The sequence below is a fragment of the Canis lupus genome, chromosome 22 (assembly GCF_003254725.2).
Source record: "Canis lupus dingo isolate Sandy chromosome 22, ASM325472v2, whole genome shotgun sequence".
Lineage (NCBI taxonomy): Eukaryota > Metazoa > Chordata > Mammalia > Carnivora > Canidae > Canis > Canis lupus.
This window is the reverse complement of record NC_064264.1, coordinates 46678394-46698576: the sequence shown is the minus strand read 5'-3', so window position 1 is coordinate 46698576 and position 20183 is coordinate 46678394. Positions and strand designations below refer to the sequence as shown.

The following is a 20183-nucleotide window of genomic DNA, read 5'->3' as shown; positions in this document are numbered from 1 at the left end:
AGAGAGCCACCATACTCAGTTAAATGGTGCTGGGAGACCTGGATAACCACATGCAAAAGAATGGAACTAACCCTCTTATAACACTCACAAAAATTGAATTGGATTAAAGATTTAAACATAAAATACGAAACCATGAAACTCCTAGAAGAAAACCTGAGGGAAAAACCGCTTGACAAGGTCTTGGCAGTGATTTTTTGAACTGATACCTAAGGAAAGGCAACAAAAGCAAAAATAAAGTGCAATGCAGTGAAAAATAAATGAAAAAAATAAAGTAGGACTACATCAAACTAAAAAGCCTCTGGACAGCAGAGGAAGCCATTAACAAAACTAAAGGCAATTTATGGAATGGGAGAAAATATTTGTAAATCATTTATCTGATGAGTTTAATATCTGAAATATATAAAGATCTCTTACAACTCAGTAGCAAAAAAAAAAAAAAAAATCTGATGAAAAAATGGGCAAAAGACCTGAATAGATATTTTTCCAAAGGAGACATGCAAATGGCCAGCATGTACATAAAAAGGCTTTCAACATTGCTAATGAGGAAATGTAAATAGAAACTACAGTGAGGTACCACATCACGCTTGTTAGAATTGCTGTTGTTAAAAAGACAAGGGTGCAAAGATGTGGAGAAAAGGCAATCCTTTTGCACTTTTGTTGGGAGTGTAGCCACTATGGAAAAGAGTATAGAAGTTCCTCAGAAAATTTTAAAAGGAACCACCATGTGATTGTGTGTTTCTTCTTCTGGGTGTATATCCAAAGGAAACAAAACACAAACTTGAAAAGAAATCTGTACTCTCATGTTCACTGCAGCATTACCTACCATAATAAAGACCTGGGGACAGCCCAGGTGTTCTGCAGTCGATAAATGGGTAAAGAAAATGTTTCTGTGTACAAAGGGATGATATCATTAAAAATAAAGAAATCCTGCCTTTTGTGTATGACAACATGGATGGATCCTTGAGGGCATTATGTTAATTGAAGTAAGTTCCACCACGAAAGACACATACTGTCATGATATCACTTCTATGTGGAACCTAAAGAAAAACAAAAAACAGAACAGATTGGCGGTAATGAGAGGTGGTGATGATGGGTAAAGGTGGAAAGAATAAACTTTCTGTTAAAAGTTCTGGGATTACTATAGTTAATAATACTGTATTGCATATTTGCAAGTTGCTGAGAGATCTTAAAAGTACTTACCACAAGAAAAAAAAATGAGCTATAAAAAATAAGCTATAGATGTTAACAAAATGTACTGTGGTAATCATTTCCTATTGTCTAGACCTATCAAATCATTATGTCTTACACTTTAAAGTAATACAGTGTTTATGTCAATTATATCAGGGTAGGAATGGAAGTGGGAGATCAAATTACTGTTTATCTTTTTATTTTTTTTTTATTTTTTTTTTTAAAGATTTTATTTATTTATTCATGATAGTCACACAGAGAGAGACAGAGAGGCAGAGACACAGGCAGAGGGAGAAGCAGGCTCCATGCACCGGGAGCCCGATGTGGGATTCGATCCCGGGTCTCCAGGATCAGCCCCGGGCCAAAGGCAAGCGCCAAACCGCTGCGCCACCCAGGGATCCCTGTTTATCTTTTTAAATATGTCTCCCAAGTGATTCTAATGTACCCTACAGGAGAGGATGCTCATCTATTGAGAATTAGTGTCCCAAGTTATTTTTTGGAGTATGTGACCATTAAATATACTATGAAATCCTACTAGCTGACTGTCACTTTGTCACATCAAATTATAACCTTTTTAATGAATGATATATTGTACATTCAAAAGAGTTATATTTTAAATCTAGTCAACATGTAATTCTAATAAAATGGAGTTGCTTATGCTGCCTTTGGAACAGATGCCTTTTTATGGGGAGAGAAGAAATAGAAAAATGAAGAAAGATTCTTCTCACTGGTTGATTTAGCCTATGAGCATTTTTGGTTTGCAAATCCAAACTTATTAGACTACAGTTCACATTTTATATTAATACATTTTCAAATGGAGACAGTAAATATGAATTTAATAAACATTTATTTCTGAGGAGCTAATATTTCAGAATTGATAATGGAAATTGGTTTTGTGAAATTATATTTCTTTTACGGACTGTAACAAAATATGTAGATTTGGAGCTTTGATTTGCTTCTCTACCTGCTGATTGTCTTTTTAGTGGATAGTCAAGATGCATTTTTAAATTGACCTGTTTGAAAGTGAAAACTCTAAAATATTTTCAACTTTTTCAGATGACCATAATTATAAGCAACCCAGTCTCCTCATACTATTTTTCATTATAGCATGTGCCTGAGAAATTAGCAAATTACATTTTCATGTGGGTGGCAGTGTTAAATATGTCTCTGTATATCTGAAATTAATTTTTATATCATCTTATTTGGAAATAGAACAGCCCAGGAATAGTCACTCTGGACATATTTTTAAGGTTGTGGTGGACGGGGGCGGGGGACAAGTTAGGAAAGAAGAGAGTAAAAAGAGTAATACACTATTGAGGCTCTCCTTCCCTCCACTCTTTACCTCTTCTCTATCATGTAGGATTGCAAAACTGCCCTCTTGCAAACTTGAGTAAGCAGAGGTGCACAGAATGTTCAGGAATGTTTCCTGGGCACTAGGTTAAACTGTTTCCTAAGCCATGAAAGGATGTGCCAAATGATGATGATTGTAGCAGAACTGAAAAGAATTTCAGGCTGGAAGCTTGAAAGAACCTTAGACATCCTCTAAAAATATTATGTATATTTATCCAGGTTGCTTACCATTTGAAAAAATGTGGTGAGTTCTCTTCCTTGATGGGGTAATCTTTAGAAGTACATTTTGTATTTGCCCATTACAGAAAGGAGAAAATTCGATATTAAAATTCTGATCATCAGTACTGGAGACAATTCCATTTTAGGCAATTTTTGCCCTTGTTGCAAGATTAGATACTGATTTTTGGCATTTGGTATATTTTAATCATTGAGAAACTTGAAGAAAAACTTAATCAGGTTGTTCAAAACTGCAATTTTTTTTTTAATGTCTTTTACCTCTTCTCTTCAGTATCACTTTTGGTAACACTAGTTCTACATCTAGATAATTAGCAAGTGAATAGCATTTGCTGGATAGCAAATCTTGTGTAGTTCACTGTGAAAGGTTTTATTTATTTATTTATAGGTTCACAGTTTTATTGAAACTTGATTATATTGGAGCCTCTGTTCATTAACTCATAGGAGAAATGGGGAAATTACCATAGTATAACAAAAAGGACAGGTATTTCTTCTTTGAAAAAGAGTAATTGAAACATTAGAGCCATGACAAGGTTTTTAGAAAGTAAGGACATGGTAATCAACCAAATTCTGGGTCCTTGATATACTATCTAGAGTATAAATAGCCCCCAAATAATAATATTTCACAGTGATTAAAAAAAGATATTAATAATTTACCCTAATGTCCTAATACACAAATGTGCTGAATTTAAAAGAAGTTGTTTAACAAAATATTTTCTTTTTTAAAAACTAAATTGTGTTGGAACAGAAACCAGTCTCACAGAAAATGTACTTATCTGGCTACGGTGTGGAGCTAGCAATTAAAAGTACAGAATACAAAGCTTTGGATGATACCCAAGTCAAAAGTAAGTTTACTGTCTGTGCTTGAGTGGAATAAAAATTGGCAGGCTTGCGTACTTTTAAGAAAACTTAATGACTATAGTCTTACACATGTTAATTTGAAGCTGGAGATGGAGTAGACCCTGTTTCTCCTTAGTTTAGAATTTGATTTTAATCTGAAAGAAATATATTTGATATTGTGCTCTCAAGAACTTCTTTAAATTGGAAAAAGCATCTTGTTTTGCTTTATCTGGTGACTTCCCATTCATTTTCAGCAATAAATAAAAAATGGTAACCTATGCAAGGCAGGCTGAGGCAGTAGATGAGGCTGGTCATAGCTGTAGGGACAGCCAGGAGTGCCCAGCCAGTCCAGCCTGGGGATAGGGGTGAGGTTGGGGGACTGGCAGTAATGGGGGGTGTCAGTGTGGGTCAGTGTCTCAGAAAGTTATTGGCAACACGCAGTCTTAGGAAGCTTTGTCTCATGTATTTATGATAAAGTTAGGATGCTGCTGCTGCTCTTGAAGTAGGATGGGGAGAGGCCTATAAATTGCTAGTTTAGATGAAGTGGATTGATTAGATCTGTGATCTGCAAACCCTTGTCTGTCTGTGGTTATGCACTAACTGCATGCTTTAGATAAAGGACTGAGGAGACCTGAAGAAACTAGTTTTCAGATTCTTATGAAAATTTTTTATTACCTGGTTCATCCAAAATTTATTTATACATGATTCTTGGTTAAGAGTTACTTTTTTTTTTTTTTTTTTTAAGATTTACTTATTTATTTGAGAGAGAGCACGAGTTCAAGGGGAGGGGTAGAGGGAGAGGACCTCAAGCTGACGCCAGGCTGAGCTGAGAGGGGAGCCCCACGTGGGGCTCGAACCCAGGACCTCAAGACCATGACCTGGGCTGAGATCAGGTCAGACGCCCAAAAGACTGAGCCACCCAGGAGGTTAAGAGTTTTTAATTCATTCTTTTATATGCTCTCCTCTGTGGCTTCTGCTTTAACTTTATTTTTCTATTCAGGATCTAGTCCTAAAGGCTTTGCTCTGATCACAGACCTAGCCCTGGCCACTCCTCCTGAAAGTGCTTCAAATAAAGATCTGTATTACTGTAAAGTCCTGCCAGTTACTGCTTCTCTTTCTCTCTTTCTGTCTCTCATAACTAGATATATAAAATCTTTAAAAAAATATAAAAAATTAAAAAGCAGGGGGGATCCCTGGGTGGCTCAGCGGTTTAGCGCCTGCCTTCGACCCGGGCGTGATCCCGGAATCCCGGGATCGAGTCCCACATTGGGCTCCCTGCATGGAGGCTGCTTCTCCCTCTGCCTGTGTCTCTGCCCCACCCCCCATAAATAGATAAATAAAATCTTTAAAAAAAAAAAAAAAGTCCTGCCAGTTAGAGTTACTGGAATTATATAGTGTGAGTAATAACATTCAGATTTTGTGTATTTCTATATAGCTTATACGCAGCTTTACAGTGCTGTGTAATGTATCTAATTGTCATGATAGTAACATAAAGCATTTTCTAGCTATACTTGAGCTTGGAATTTTCTTTTAAAAAGTCAGGTGAAAAAAATGTAAAAAGACAAGTCATGACATGTGATCTATATTCCACACTAAATTCTGTCTTCACCCACTAACGTATGTTTGGAATAGATCTTTTCTCCATTCTAGTTGCCACTCTTTTATTCAGTTCTGTTTTTCCCTCCATTTCCGTGCATCAGGCTTCTAACTGGCCTCTCTGATCTTTGGCCTTCTGTTCTGGAGTCCTCCCCACTACCCAAAGTAGATGAATCAGTATCCCTTACGGTGCTTTTGGGTTGGATGCCTTACGATGAAAATCTGACTTTGTGACTCTACTGGTTAAAATCCCTCAGAGGCTCTGTATAACCCCCCCCCCCCTCGTAAATTCCAGGACTGTGGCATTGCAAAGAAAGCTTTTTATACTCCACCCTTTTTCTGCCTTCTCTCCCTCTGCCTCTCATTTGTACCCTCTGGTTCTTCAGCACTAATGTACCGTACAGAATGATGTTCTGTTCCCTGGATGCCTCCATGTTTGGCTTCATTTTAAGCCTTTATGACCTCTTTAGAGTACTTCTGTCCCTTAGTATCTGCTGTTCCCTCTGCCTGAAACCTTCCTCCTTTTTCCCACTCTTCTCCCATCAAAGGCCTACTAATCTTTTAAAACTCCTATCTGGCCATCAGTACTTCTGAGATGGCTGGCTGTCTTGCTGCTTTGTCAAGAGTGATTTTTCCTCTTTTCTATATTGCATATATTCTGTGCTTTCTTTCATAAAGTTTTACACACTATATTAAAATTGTCTATTTGTCTCTCCACCAAGTGGCATTTGTGTCTTTTGTGTCTCTCTTCTTCATGTGTGTCTGGCAGGAATCAGACATCATAGCAAGCAGCCTGATGAAAGGATAAAAGGGGGAGAAGGAAGACTGGATCAGGGCACCCAGGGCTTTTAGCTATGGTACTGCGGGTGTGAGCCTTCAGAGGAGAGAGGGAAGGGGAGCGTACTGGAGGGTCCCTGGCGCACTTGGAGAGTTACCCCAGGCTGTAAGGGCTCATGAGTTCTTGTGGTCCCAAGTACCTTTTACCACCCTGTATGTTATTTGTTGAGTAGAGGAGAGGTGAGAAGGAAGGGAAATGACAGTAACATGTTATGTTCTTTTTAGTGTCTTTCTAAAGATTTTCTGTCTTTAAAGCATTGGAAACATGCAAGCATGCCTATATTTGTTAGGGCTTGGAGTGCTTGCTTGGATTGAGAGCTAAAGAATTTGTTGCAGCCACCTTGGTTTATCATTCTGGTTATAAAATAGAATTTGACTGTGAAATAATCTTTTTTTTTTTTTTTTTAAATTTTTATTTATTTATGATAGTCACACACAGAGAGAGAGAGAGGCAGAGACGTAGGCAGAGGGAGAAGCAGGCTCCATGCACCGGGAGCCCGATGTGGGATTCGATCCCGGGTCTCCAGGATCGCGCCCTGGGCCAAAGGCAGGCACTAAACCGCTGCGCCACCCAGGGATCCCCTGACTGTGAAATAATCTATAAAGCATTGGTTAAATATTTAATGACCCAGGCCTGTTTAAAAAGAGAGCACACTCAGAAATACAAGTATGCGCATGTACATGTAGTGGTGGGCTGGTCCATGAAAGAAAAACAAGGTAAAACAAAGAATTTATAGCATTCTAATTTTTGACAACCTAGTTCTTTCCCAGTCTGAAAATATTTTGTTTTTGTTTCTGAAACAGCAGTGACCAATGCTACTATAAAGGATGAGATTGAGATAAATGAAGTTCAAGGATTTCTCTTCCAGAAACTAAAGTGAGTCTGAATTGAAATGAAGTGGCATTGCGGTGCTCTTAAGTTTGTTTTTGAAGGAACTCAGTATGCTGTGCTGGTGTCTGTTTTATGTTCTTGTAATGTACCTGTAATTGGTTTTATTTATTACAGAAATAATACATGGTTAATGCAAAACACAATAGTAAAATAATCATAATTTTCACAGTATGATGAGTTTGATTAGAAAAATAGGAATTGGAAATAATCAAAGTTATCTTTGTCAAAAAACAAAAAATTATAGAATCTTTTACTGGCCTACTGGGTTAGGAAAATTATGGTTAGTATTGGATCATTAGCATGAAATAAGATTTTTGTGCCTCAAAAGAAAAAATATTTTCTTAAATTTCTGTATGCAGACTGTCATATTAAAAACCTTTTAACATCTGGTCTTAATTTCATATACATGTATAAGTAAATGTTCAGAAATTAAAGTTGTATCCACCCCCTTTTTTTCCTTGCATCACTGATTGAAGACCAAGAATAGGATGGTTGGTGAGTGCTCTCTGAATATTCACGTATGGGGATTGTTGTCATTTTATGTGCTTTCCCTTATTTACAAGAAGGAAAATTTGTGGTTTCATTACAAAGGCAAAATTAGTTAAAGGTAAAGGATAGTTTTTATTAATAGCTTTAATTTTTGCTTGATATTCTAAGTATTATAAAGGACACTAAGGTCAGTTCTCTGGTGCAGAGATACTGTTACAGAGCAAGAGAACATTTTTGGAAACTGTGCTAATTTAATTGATACAGATGACAGAGTTATATTTCTAAAGTAAATTGACCCAGTGGCATACTAGTGGCCTTAGGAATGTAATGTATAAAACAGATTCGTTCCAAGTAAGGTATTTATTTAGTAGATAGCAATACATTTTTATTCCATTGTCAACTGTCTCAAAATCTTGGAATCCACAGTTTTCTTTAATTATTTTTTAAACATACCTTTTTATTGGAATAAATTGTACATCCTACAGAAAGCCTTTGGAGCCCTGGGATATTAGTTTTTAAAAGAGGAAGTACTCAGAATTAGTTCTTACACAGTGACTCAACTGATTTAGACAAAACCCTTTGCTTTGAGATATTATATGAATAATGTATTTTTATCTAGTTACATAAATAATTTTAGCAGTGAAAATTACTAGGATTATAGTTAAATATAAAAACCAACGTATAGCTCTTATAAACTTTATATGTTCTGTAATTTAAAATATTGAGAAAGGAGGAGTTAATTGAATTCAGTTGTAGTCAGTCTTGATTCATTTTTAAAATGTGGTTCCATGTAATAAAATTGTGTATCAGCACTGTGTTTACTGTTAATTATAAGATTAATGCATTTCCATGTATATGGTTCTGTATATTTTTTATTTAGCATTTTAAAATCGTTTCTCTTTACTGTTGAAAATAATGTGCTTTGTAAGTTGTGTTGGTGGTAAAGTTTTTTTAAGAGAATTCTTTTTAAATCTGAAATGGCACGTATCTTGATTTCATGAGAGAAGAAAGAAGCTACAGTTGAGATTCTGTATGTAGTAAAATGTCATTCCTGCTACATGATTATATTGCAGTCTCAAAAAAGATACCAGGGTGTGTTTAACATTAGGCAAAATGATCCTATTGAAGATTTTTATAAGTTTCAAAGATGGAACTTTTCAGAAGTAAATCCTAAGATTGTATAGGAAGCATCGATGTTTTCCTTATAAAATAGTTTTGTTTTAAATTATAAAAGCAAAGCTTGTAATTTATCAAATGCTAAAAGGTATAGAACATAATAAAAGCTAATAATTCTGCCCTAACCCTTGGGTCCCTTCTAGTTAATGTTAACATGTTAACAATCAAGAGTATATCCCTCTAGGTTTGGTTTTATTTTGTTTTATATATTGAAAAAAGTATAAAATTAAAGAAAAAGTGCATATACACATCTCTTTTTTTTAAGTTCTGTGGACATAGCTGCATCATGCTGTATTATCCTGGTGAACAGTTAGTTTATATCTAATTATTTGAAAGAGTTAATTTCAAAATTATACTGCTTGTAGTAGGTGACAATAATTAACATAACTTAATATTCTAATACAGAGAAAGATATTCAGATCTTAGAGATAATCTGACAGCATTCCAAAAATACCTGATTGAGAGTAACAAAGAAATGACGCCTTTGAAAGTCTGGGAACTACAAGGTATACTATTTTGATCTACTTTCATGTAGCATTTTGGTAACCTATCTCTGTTCTGTTAAATAAACTGTATATAACATGATATAAGTTATTTCATAAATAATAATTACTGATGTGAATTTTTGTGGAAATTGATACTTAACTAAAAAGCATCAAGCAAATCATACTTTTATGTTTAAAAGAGTTAAAATCACATAAAGTGTAGCTGTTTAATATTATCTAATCATTTTTAAAGTGTTCACTGATTTGTCTTCTAGGTTCATTTCAAGTATAAAATCACATCTCAAGGAGTGTCTAACATTGATTAAAAATCCTGACTAGTCAGTCAGGAAGTCAGAACTAAATGTTACTAGTTTTCTTCTGTTTAAAATTTTGATCTTGATAGACCATTGCATATTTCACTGTTAGCTTAGAACAGCCTTTGTGCTAACCTCCTGTAAGCAGATATTTTGTGATCAAAATTTAGTTTGAACTGTAAGACCTTTTCAATTTGTAATTTCCTTTTTTATTACTTGTAATTTTTAGTTGGTTTGAGGGGACATCATTTTCCTGTGTAACCCATAACTCCTGTCACATCTCTCATCAACTTTTTATTAACAGCCTATTGGGATAGTTGGCATACAGCTCACCCCTTTAAAATGTATGATTCAATGGGTTTTAGTATATTTTCTGAACTTTTTAATTGCCAGCATAGTCAGTTTTAGAGTATTTTCAATACCCTGAAAAGAAAACGTACCCATTAACAGTCACTCCCCGCTTTTTCCCAATTTCTCCAACTGTTGTAGGCAAGCACTATTCTACTTTCTTCTTCAGAATGTTATCTGAGGAACCCATAATTTAGAATATACAATTGCAGATGATAATTGTAGGTGATAGGGCATTTGAAAGGCTGATCAACAGAAGATGTGCACAGTCAGCTTAGTTTTAATCATCCAGCTGATGACTGTGTAAGGTAGATTGATTGGACTAGAAACAGGAACTCTGGTTAGGACATCGCTGGAATAATGTGGTGCGAGATTGCATTGTGACTGTGGTAGACAGCCTAGAAAGGAAGGCTGGAGATGGGAGGAGGCAAAGATGGCTTGAAGGTTTCCATCTTTGAGCCTTAATAGAATATAAAACATGTTAGTGTGCTTTGGGGTTGAAGATGGAGTTCAAGAAGAATGAGACTGATGTTAAAAGGACCGCTTAAGTTGACTGGACATCCTTAAATGACAAGGTCCACTAGCACTAGTGGGGTGAACATAAAGTCTGTAGGCTAAAAGGAGAGGATTGAAAAAGCTGAACATCTTAGCATAAAGGCTTAAAAAGGAAGAGGAGCTAACCGGTAGTGTAGAGTGACCAATCAGTACATGATTGGTGCTGCAGCTCACCCAGGGGTGGAAAGTAGAGCCAGTGAAGATGATGTGGGGAATGATGAGAAATAGAGAGCACCTTATATAGAAGCCAAACGAAGTAGATTTCCAAGACAGAGAAAGTAAGCAATACCTTTTTATTGATTTCCATTTATTGAGTATTCATTAATATTTAGTGAAGTATTTGCGTATCAGGTAAATTTTTTTGGTGAGAACATTTAACTTCTACTCTCTTAGCAAATTTCAATTATGTAGTACAGTGTTATCAACTCTAGTCACCACGGTATATGTTAGATTCCCAAACCCTCAGGATACCTAGGTGGCTCAGTGGTTGAGCATCTGTCTTTGGCTCAGGGCATGATCCTGGGGTCCTGGGATCGAGGCCTGCATTGGGCTCCCTGTAGGGAGCCTGCTTCTCCCTCTGCCTGTCTCTTCCTCTGTCTCTCATATGAATAAATAAAATCTTTTTAAAAAAATAGATTCTCAGACCCTCTTCATCTTATAGCTAAAAATGTATACCCTTTTACCAACCTCTTCCTCTTTCCTCCATCCAGCCCCAGGCAGCAACTTTTCTACTCTATACGAGTTCGAATTTTTTTTTTAGATTTTTCATATAAGCAACACTGTGTAGTATTTGCCTTTCTCTGTTCTCACTTAGCATAATGTCCTTCAGGTTCACCATGTTGTTACAAATGGCAGAACTTTCATTCTTTTTAATGCTGAATAATATCCCATTGTATGTATATACCACATTTTCTCTCTGCATTCACTCAGCCACAGACATTTAGATTGTTTCCACCTTGGCTATCATGAGCAATGCTGCAATGAATGTGGGAGTGTCTCTTTGAAAGCCTGATTTCATTTCCTTTGGATATATACCCACAAGTGGGATTGCTGGATCATATGAGGGTTTTAGTTTTAATTTCTTGAGGAATCACTGTAATGTTTTCTGTAGTTGCTACACCGGTTTATATGAGTTCCTTGCATATTGTGGTTATTAACCCCTTATCAGATATATGATTTGCAAATATTTTCTCCCATTCTATAGCTTTTTCATTTTGTTGATTATTTCCTTGGTGTCCAGAAGCTTTGTAGTATGATATAGTCCCACTAGTTCATTTTCCTGCCTTTGGTTTTGGTGTCAAATCCAAAAAATCATTGCTAAGACTAATGTCAAGGAGCCTACCCTTATAATTTCTTTCAGAATTAGTGGATTCAGGTCTTAAATTTGAATCTAACCCATTTTGAGTTGATTTTTGTGTATTGTGTAAGTAAGATAGTGGTCTGTTTTCATTCTTTTGCATGTGAATGCCCAGTTTTTCCTGACACCATTTATTGACTAGAAAGTGAGTATATTTTCTTTGCAGGAAGTGATCCTCTTGCGAATAGATCTTAGTAAGATTAGCCTTGAAAAATGGCTATTGTGTTTAGCAATTAGGAGATATTAATGAGTACTGATGCTGGAGCTGGAAACATGCTAGAGTAGATTGTGGAAATGCTATTTAAAGTTACTCAGCTAGAATGTGATACAGAGCTGGAACTGAACCTTGATCATTAGGCTCTCTATCCCATGGGAAGCTGTGCTAAGAACATCTCTTCGTAAGCTTTGACTCCAACCCAATTTACCACACTGAGAACGTGGAAATAAAACTAGCCACGTTATGCTAAACTGGTTATTTTACTAGTATGTTGTGAGCTGGGATTCTACCCATGGTGAAATATTAAAGAGAAACAGTATGTTTCACTCTTTGGTAACGAACATAGTTCAGGTTTAAAATCTTGTCAGGGGGATCCCTGGGTGGCTCAGCGGTTTGGCACCTGCCTTTGGCCCAGGGCGCGATCCTGGAGTCCTGGGATCGAGTCCCACGTCAGGCTCCCGGCATGGAGCCTGCTTCTCCCTCCTGTGTCTCTTCCCCTCTCTCTCTCTCTCTCTCTCTCTCTATCATAAATAAATAAAGAAAGAAACTCTATGTCTATCATAAATAAATAAATACATCTTTAAAAAATATTAAAAAATAAATAAAATCTTGTCAGACTCTTGACAAGGTAAACGAGACCAAGTAAGATTACTTACTTACAGCTACAGCATCCAACATACTGGAGACTGACTACATAAGCCAGTTTTCTTTCCAAAGAACTGTAGTATCGGGCAAATACTAAGTCTAAGATTTTTTTTATTATAGCATAAAGGTAAAACATGTTGAAAGAGAAAGTGAATGTTGATATATACTGAGTTGAACACATTGGATCTTAAAGTTCTTTCCAGAACAGGCTCTTCAAAGCTCTTTTTTTCCTTTTGTTGTTATTATCAAACTTTTTGTTGCATGTTTTATTCAACCTTAGAAAAAAATAGCTTTGCATCAGCATTTCTTTTCCTGTATCTCTTTTTGAAGCTCTACTGTAATTTGTGGAAAACAATACATATTAAATGATAATTAGTCCTTCATAAAAGTGTAAAACTTAACCTTATTTGGACATAAGTGATAGCCTTCCATTTAAAACTTTTGAAGAATATTAAGTATAAGAGTGTTAACATGTCTTATTTATAAATACATGGCAAGAAATGTTGACTAAATTATTTAAATTACATGGAAAACCTATAAAGATCTGACATTATGCTAGATTCCTTAATTATGTTTTTTTCCCAGATCTTAGTTTTCAGGCAGCTTCTCAAATAATGTCCACTCCAGTTTATGATGCCATAAAATTAATGAAAGACATTTCACAGAACTTCCCCGTAAAAGCCAGGTATGTTAAAGTTCATTGCTTTGAGTATAACCAGAACTCTTTCCATTAAATAAATTTTATGAAAATAGCTGATTTCATTTTAACATAGTGATATCAATTAATTCTGCTATATGATATAGTGTTAATGAAATCAGGGTATTTTTTTAATCTGTATGTTGGTTTTTTTTTTTTTTTATCAGAGGAAAATACTGGCTTGTCCATACGTGTGTATACTGCAAGATAGAACTCTTACATTAGAGTCAAATAGAAAGGAAAAATAATTTATTAAAATTATTTAAACATAAACAGTGATACGGAAATCCAGGATAAAACTTGTTTAAGTAATGAATAATGATGGAATATTTTTCTCTTTTCTAGGTAGGGGTGATGAAAAGTATTATTCTAAATAGATTTATGCCCAGAGTATGAGTAGCTCATGTTCTTCTCTTCCTTTCAGATTCTAAATAGGTAGTAATGTCTTGTTTATGGAATATTTTGTGGAATGCTTTTTTGTCAGTAGGATACCTAATCAAATTGCTTCCAGAAGTAATGATTTTATATTAAACCTATTTTGTAGTGCAATAGATAATACATCTGCATGTGTAAAAGTAATCATAGTTTTACAAAATAACAAAAGTCTTAGGCATTTGTAGTCTGGTTAGGAATGACAGGATATAAAATTATAAGCAACCAGTGAAATAAAAAATAAGTTAGCTTATATCGAAGATTCAGAGCATGTGATAAGTGCATCAGTGTTATTCTGAAGGGAACTGGAGAGCATCTCTACACTGGCCACATCATAGCCTGTGGGTGATTGTTAGGCCTCTCCTTGTCTCATACACTATTTTGTACATTTATCCACAGTACTCATTACTGAATTTTAAATCTAGATATTCTTTCCTTTGTAAGATAAATAGTACATAGTTGGCCACAAGATCACAAGAACCTTTCCATGGGACCCTGAAAATAGGTTTGTCAACTTATTTACAGATTAAAAATTAATATATTGATGTGACTCTTTGTGTTAATTTTAAACAGCCAAGAATTTGAGAAGTCAGTATTTATATACTAAAATAGAAATATGCACGTATATATAAATATTTAGATACACTGCTGTTTCTGAAATTACTAGATCAAATACAAATAAAATAACTCCAGTGTTAGGAAGACCATTTATTCACTCTTTTGACAGTAAGTCAGTTGTAATTCAGGGATCTGTTGCTAAACTCTGCTCTTAGTTTGTGGTTGGTCATTAAAAATATTGCAAACTGTGCTGACACTGCTAAGTTGGCTAACTTATAAGCTTGAGCATATTGTTAAAGTCACCTGATAGACAATCAGTAAATGATAAAATATTTGCCAAATGAATGAAAAATTTGTATTATCAAAGTATCCATTGTAATTTCTCCCAAATGCCCAAATTTTAGGAGATATCACATACTTATGAGTTGTTTTAAGATACACCTTTCTGCTCACGTTTTACTTTAAAACAGAACTTTTCATTAACAGTCTTTTAATTTTTCAATCATTTTGTTTGCATAAAATTAACAAATGTGTAACTAATTTTGCTAGGAGTTATCAAGTCAAATAAATGTAGTTAATAGACTTGTTAAAAAACATCTCTGTTTTTAAATTATAGGGGAGTTATAAGTTCTTCAAGAGTGAGTATATGAAGTCAGTATTAGAGCCATTTAGACCTTGCATACTTTGGTAGAGGTCCCAGGTTAACCAAAATCTTTGTGTACAAGAATTCTGAAAATTGCCCATTTGCATTGACATATATCATGATACTGGTAATTTCATATGAACTTTCTCTATATGGGCCAAATAGCACAAAATAGCGTTTTCCATCAAGTATATTTGAAAAGTAAGTGTCTAGTAATAAGTTTTGATAGTACTTATTACTGCATGCATACAGTTAGTGTAGATGAGCTTTTTTTAAAATTAAGTTTTTATTTTAATTCCAGCGTAATTAACATACAGTGTTGTATTAGTTTCAGATGTACAATATAATGATTCAGCAATTCTGTATATCACCCAGAGTGTACATGAGTTCTTGACAGTCTGTAATCCATCTAAATTGAACACCCTTGTCAAATGAAAGCCATGGTACCAGTTGTCAAATCGGCCATATGGAAATGTATACTTTTTGGTCATGAAGCATTTCAAGTTTTTAGATTCTTATCTAGACTATTATATTTCACTGAATTAAAGATTAGTCCTAAACATTAGGAAAAATTAATTATATCAGTATTTATTTTCCCAGATCTCTGACCAGAATTGCTGTAAATCAACTTATGAGGGAGGAAATACAGGAAAATCAAAAGGTTTGTTTGAAGTTTTTCTTAATTACTACACTATCGCTATTTTAGACTTTCTGGATCTTCATTTTTCATACGAAAACAAAAATGATAATTTGTGCTTTTTTTGGTTATTACAATAGTTTGGGTTTTTCCATTTTTAGATTGTCTACTTTATATAGCCTACAATCTGTGATTCTAGCCAATCTTTCCTAACATATGTTTTGTTTAATTTCTTCATTCACCCTGTACTCTAGACCTTCTGTCCACATAGTATGGTTTTCTTTATAAGATAAAGAATAGGGCTGCCCAGGTGGCTCAGCCGTTTAGTGTCGCCTTCAGTCCAGGGCGTGAGCTTGGGAGACCCGAGATCAAGTCCCATGTCAGGCTCCCTGCATGGAGCCTGCTTCTCCCTCTGCCTATGTCTCTGCCTCTCTCTCTCTCTCTCTCATGAATAAATAAAACCTTTAAGTAAAAAAAAAAAGAATAAAGCTATGAGTTAACAGTTATAACTATGTTTCTCATATTTGGTTTGCTTTAAAAGCTTATGAGGCTTGAGTCAGGTTTGGACCACTGGAACATTGTTAGAATCCTACGGCATATAGGTCACAATTGATCAGTAATTTGGTAAGATTCTGCCAATTGGTCTATTAAATTACCTTAAGAATCCAAATGAGGGGGTATCCCTGGGTGGCTCAGCAGTTTAGCACCTGCCTTTGGCCCAGGGCGTGATTCTGGAGTCCCGGGATCAAGTCCCACATCGGGCTCCCTGCATGAAGCCTGCTTCTCCCTCTGCCTGTGTCTCTGCCTCCTCTCCCTCTCTCTCTCTCTCTCTCTCTCTCTCTCTCTCTCTCTCTCTCTCTCTCATGAATAAATAAATACAATCTTTACAAAAAAAAAAAAAAAGAATCCAAATGATCCTAGCTGTCTGTGTTAGTATTTGTGAAGTGCTTAGGACACTGCCCAACTTAATGACATAGGACTGCCTTGGCTTTAAGAATTATAACCAGATGCACAGGGCCCTGAACAGTAGGATTTTGTTTTTCTCCCATAAAAAAAGTCTCAAAGTAGGTGGTTACAGACATGATTTTCTTCTTCTATGGCTATGGAATGGCTGCCACAGCTCTAGACTTCTTATTGTGTTCAAAGCAGAAAGGGGCAGGAAGATGGTATTAGCCACATTCATCCTCTCTAAAGCCTTCCAGGAATACTTGAACAGACTACTTCATCTTACTGACCAGAATTTTGCCATGCGGCTATCTCTTGCTTCAAGAGCTGCCAGAAAAGTCATGTTCTTTTCTAGTAATTGAGGCAAGCAAAGGAGAAGTGGGTTACCTTAGCCAGCCAACAGTGCCTGTCCCACAAGACAGAAATAGTTCTTGACAGTCTGTAATCCATAGACGTCAGCTCTTCTGATGACGACCAGCAACTCCAACAGTAATAGTGAAGAAGTAGATGCCTTGTTCATGCCTAGAGCCTGGGTGTTGGGAGCCATCATTTAGCTTCCATGTGAAGGATATTTTTTGCCTCGCTGACCACCTAACAAATTATTTTTATCCTCCAAAACTAGCTGTAGTATTACTCTTCCCTGCAATTTTCCTAGTGGGTCTTACCATTCTTGGAACAAAGTGGATTGTTTTTAAATGAAAGTTCCTGTATTCACAGTGAATTTTGTTTGAATAATGCACCTGCAGTAGGAAAAGAAGAAAGGATAGCGAAGAAAAGGGAGGAAAAATGAAGGAAGCTAGAATATGAGTGGCTTCACCCAGTCTGCTCATTTAGCTGTCCAAAGTGGGTGCTGTGGCCATCAGAGCTTTTCTCCAAGTAGTGATTTTGGGTTGAAAGGCTGGAGGACCTTATGATGTTAAAAAAGAATACAATGGGGATGAAAGAGAGGTCATTGGAAGATCTGAAGGCCCAGATCTCTGCATTGGAAAATTTCATAGGTAGACAAGTGCAATGGCCTGACCATAGGGTGATGACCAAAGCTGGCTACTGAAGCAGTATGGAAGTGAAAGGTGATAGAATTGAGGGAATCAGTAAACTCTGAATCTGAAGGCTTGAATGAATATGGTGCCTGGTATGGCACATTTTCCCTCAGAAGCATTTGTTGAAAAAAAAAAAAAACATTTGTTGAATTGAAAACTGTTGAATTTTAAAATGTTATCTGTAATACATTCAGTGTTTAGCAACAGTTTTTTAAATGTTATGTGTATATTATAACAGTTATTAATATCCTAATTTATAAAATGAAATCCTGTGATTTCTGTTGGGCCACAGAGTTGGTAGAGAACCAGAATTTTTGCTCTGATACATAGTTCCTTCCTGATAAATTTCATAAGCACTCTGAGTTTGTTCAAGGGCCAGGCATCTTGCCAGGTGATTAGAAAGCAAAGATATTCAAGGAAATTAAGAAATCTGATCTTGTTTCATTTCTTCTCAAAATTCTTGACTGCTATTTTCAGAAGAATAACATGAAATTTAGAGAAATGCATTTAATAAAACCAGGTAGGATAGGAAGAATCTAGTGTAGACTGTCAGGTCTTCTATGAAAACCAACAGAAAACCTGTTGACCAAGCAAAGCTGATTTTAATAACTTACTGCAGTAGGGGAGAACACCACTTTGGTAGAATCTTACTCTCAAAAGAAGGATGCTATAGTAGATTACTTAGAGGTTCTATGGCTTCTGTTCAAGTGGTTTGAGTTGGGTCTTTCAAGATAGGGGGAATTATTTGGGATTGGATGGAATTTGTAACCCAGTAGTTTAGGATTGGTCAACACAAAAGTGATGGTTTTGATGAGCAAACTTATAAGCAAGCTCTTTGCCAAGATTAGGTAACTGTTCAGATTTGCAAACCAGACTGTTTTGCAGATCTATTCTAGATCTGCCTGGAACAATTTGTTTGCAAGAATTTCCTGAAGCAAATGGTTATTTATTCATTTATAGCTTTATCTTCCTGGGCAAGAATTTCCTGTAATAGTTAAGTGACATCGGCTCAGGTTATCTCCCTTCTCAGTCCCAGTAATTGAGCTGTAATGACATAGGTGGTCTCATTTCCTTCTAGGAAGGCAAGAGATAACTCAAGAAATAGACAGTAGCTAGCTGGAAAAGTGGGAGACACAGTATTAGTTTCTCTATAATATTTAATGACCAAAAGGTATGATATTGCTCGTAGATAGAAAGTCATAGGGAAGGACTGTTTAAAAATTTAAGATCATTGATTGATACATTTGCAGAGGTAAAACATGAAATACTGATATGGATTATGTTCTTATGTTCTTGTTCACAAATATTCACTTCCTTCTGATGTTGATTGTTGCCCTGTCACTTCTTGCTTTAGCTAATATTAAATGAACAGATGCACACATCCATGCAAGCAGAAGCTTTGTGGTTCATTTGCCTTTTTACTTCTGCTCTCTATCACGAGGCATGTCCCTCATAGAGGCTGCTCTCCTGGTCTGTTGCCTGAAATGAAAAAAGCCCTGGATTAGAACCAAAGATGACTTGAAGGTATGGATATCTGATATGAGCAAGAAGCAAATGTTTCCTCTAGTAAGCCACTGAGATTTGGGAATTCTTTATATCAAAAACTTGGTCACAGTAATATCAATTATATTAAATTCCACATGTTACTTTCCCATTTGCTAAATTGTATTTTATCTTATGCTCTTAAAACTATAAAACAATGTTTCTATGTTTGAAAGAAATTCAGAATAATTTCTGTTGCTCTATGAAACTATGATTATAGGGCTGTTAGTAGAACTGAAGGGATAAAATAGCTAGAGAAATAAGAAAGAACAGGCGGAAGTTCTGGATTTAGTTCCTGGTACTCACTTTGAGAAAATCATCATCTTCAAACTTCTTCTGTAAAATGTACTTATATGATTCAGATTAGAATCATCTGTGAGCATATTTTGTAAATATTTACAACTGCAAGATGACAGAACCTAGTGGTAATGTAGTCAAAATGACAAGTTTAAGGTTATAATAATTATTATTATGTAATAATTACAGAAAATACAGAAATATAATTATTACAGAAAGAGTTATCCTAATATTACATTTAAAAAGATCTGTTATTTACATTACCTAGGATTAACATTATCTGCAATCTTAGTATTTGCTGTGTTTCCTCATGTTTTTAGGAATTATTTGGGTCTTTTGAATTTTAATATCTTTATTATTTGTGGAATTCAGCATTTTATTATCAACTTAGCTAGGGAGGTTGGATTTGGCTAATTTTATTTAGTTCTATCATATTTTGAATTAAAGCTGGCCTAAGCTGACATTTTGTTGTTAAGAATATAGTGATTGGTTCCAATAGGAAGATGGCTGCAGCCCAATTCAAAATAGTCCCATTTATTCTCCTAAAAATCATACATAGAAACAAGAAGAATGAAACAACATTTTCAGCAAAACTAGCAGAAGGGAAAAACCTTAAACTCTAAATTTTGTGTGTGGTCAAAAATGTCCAGCCCCAATAGAACGGAAGCATAAAGCTACAATCGTGTGGCAGAGGAAAAGTGGAATGTGGCAGACATCCCAGAATTACAGCCCCAGAAATCATCAGCAAGTACTCACCCTTAGAGGAGAGGACTCCACTCAGTTGGAACACAACATGGGCTGGTGAAACTAAAATAGGAGAGGGCATGTCTGCCGGGGGAGGTGGAGAGAGGAGTCATGCAAAGTGCATG

General features: G+C 35.6%; 1 protein-coding gene across 3 annotated transcripts in view; it reads left to right on the top strand.

The window, feature by feature from the left end:
- UGGT2 (UDP-glucose glycoprotein glucosyltransferase 2) overlaps window positions 1–20183 on the top strand; it is a 184115-nt gene that overhangs the window by 44260 nt on the left and 119672 nt on the right. For 2 of the 3 annotated variants that reach the window (XM_049099391.1, XM_049099392.1), the window contains 5 exons: window positions 3521–3617; window positions 6850–6922; window positions 9008–9108; window positions 13109–13208; window positions 15439–15514. In XM_049099391.1, coding sequence (XP_048955348.1) covers window positions 3521–3617; window positions 6850–6922; window positions 9008–9108; window positions 13109–13208; window positions 15439–15514 — 447 coding nt within the window. The remainder of the gene's footprint in view (window positions 1–3520; window positions 3618–6849; window positions 6923–9007; window positions 9109–13108; window positions 13209–15438; window positions 15515–20183) is intronic. The other variant, XM_025441332.3, reaches the window with a different exon arrangement.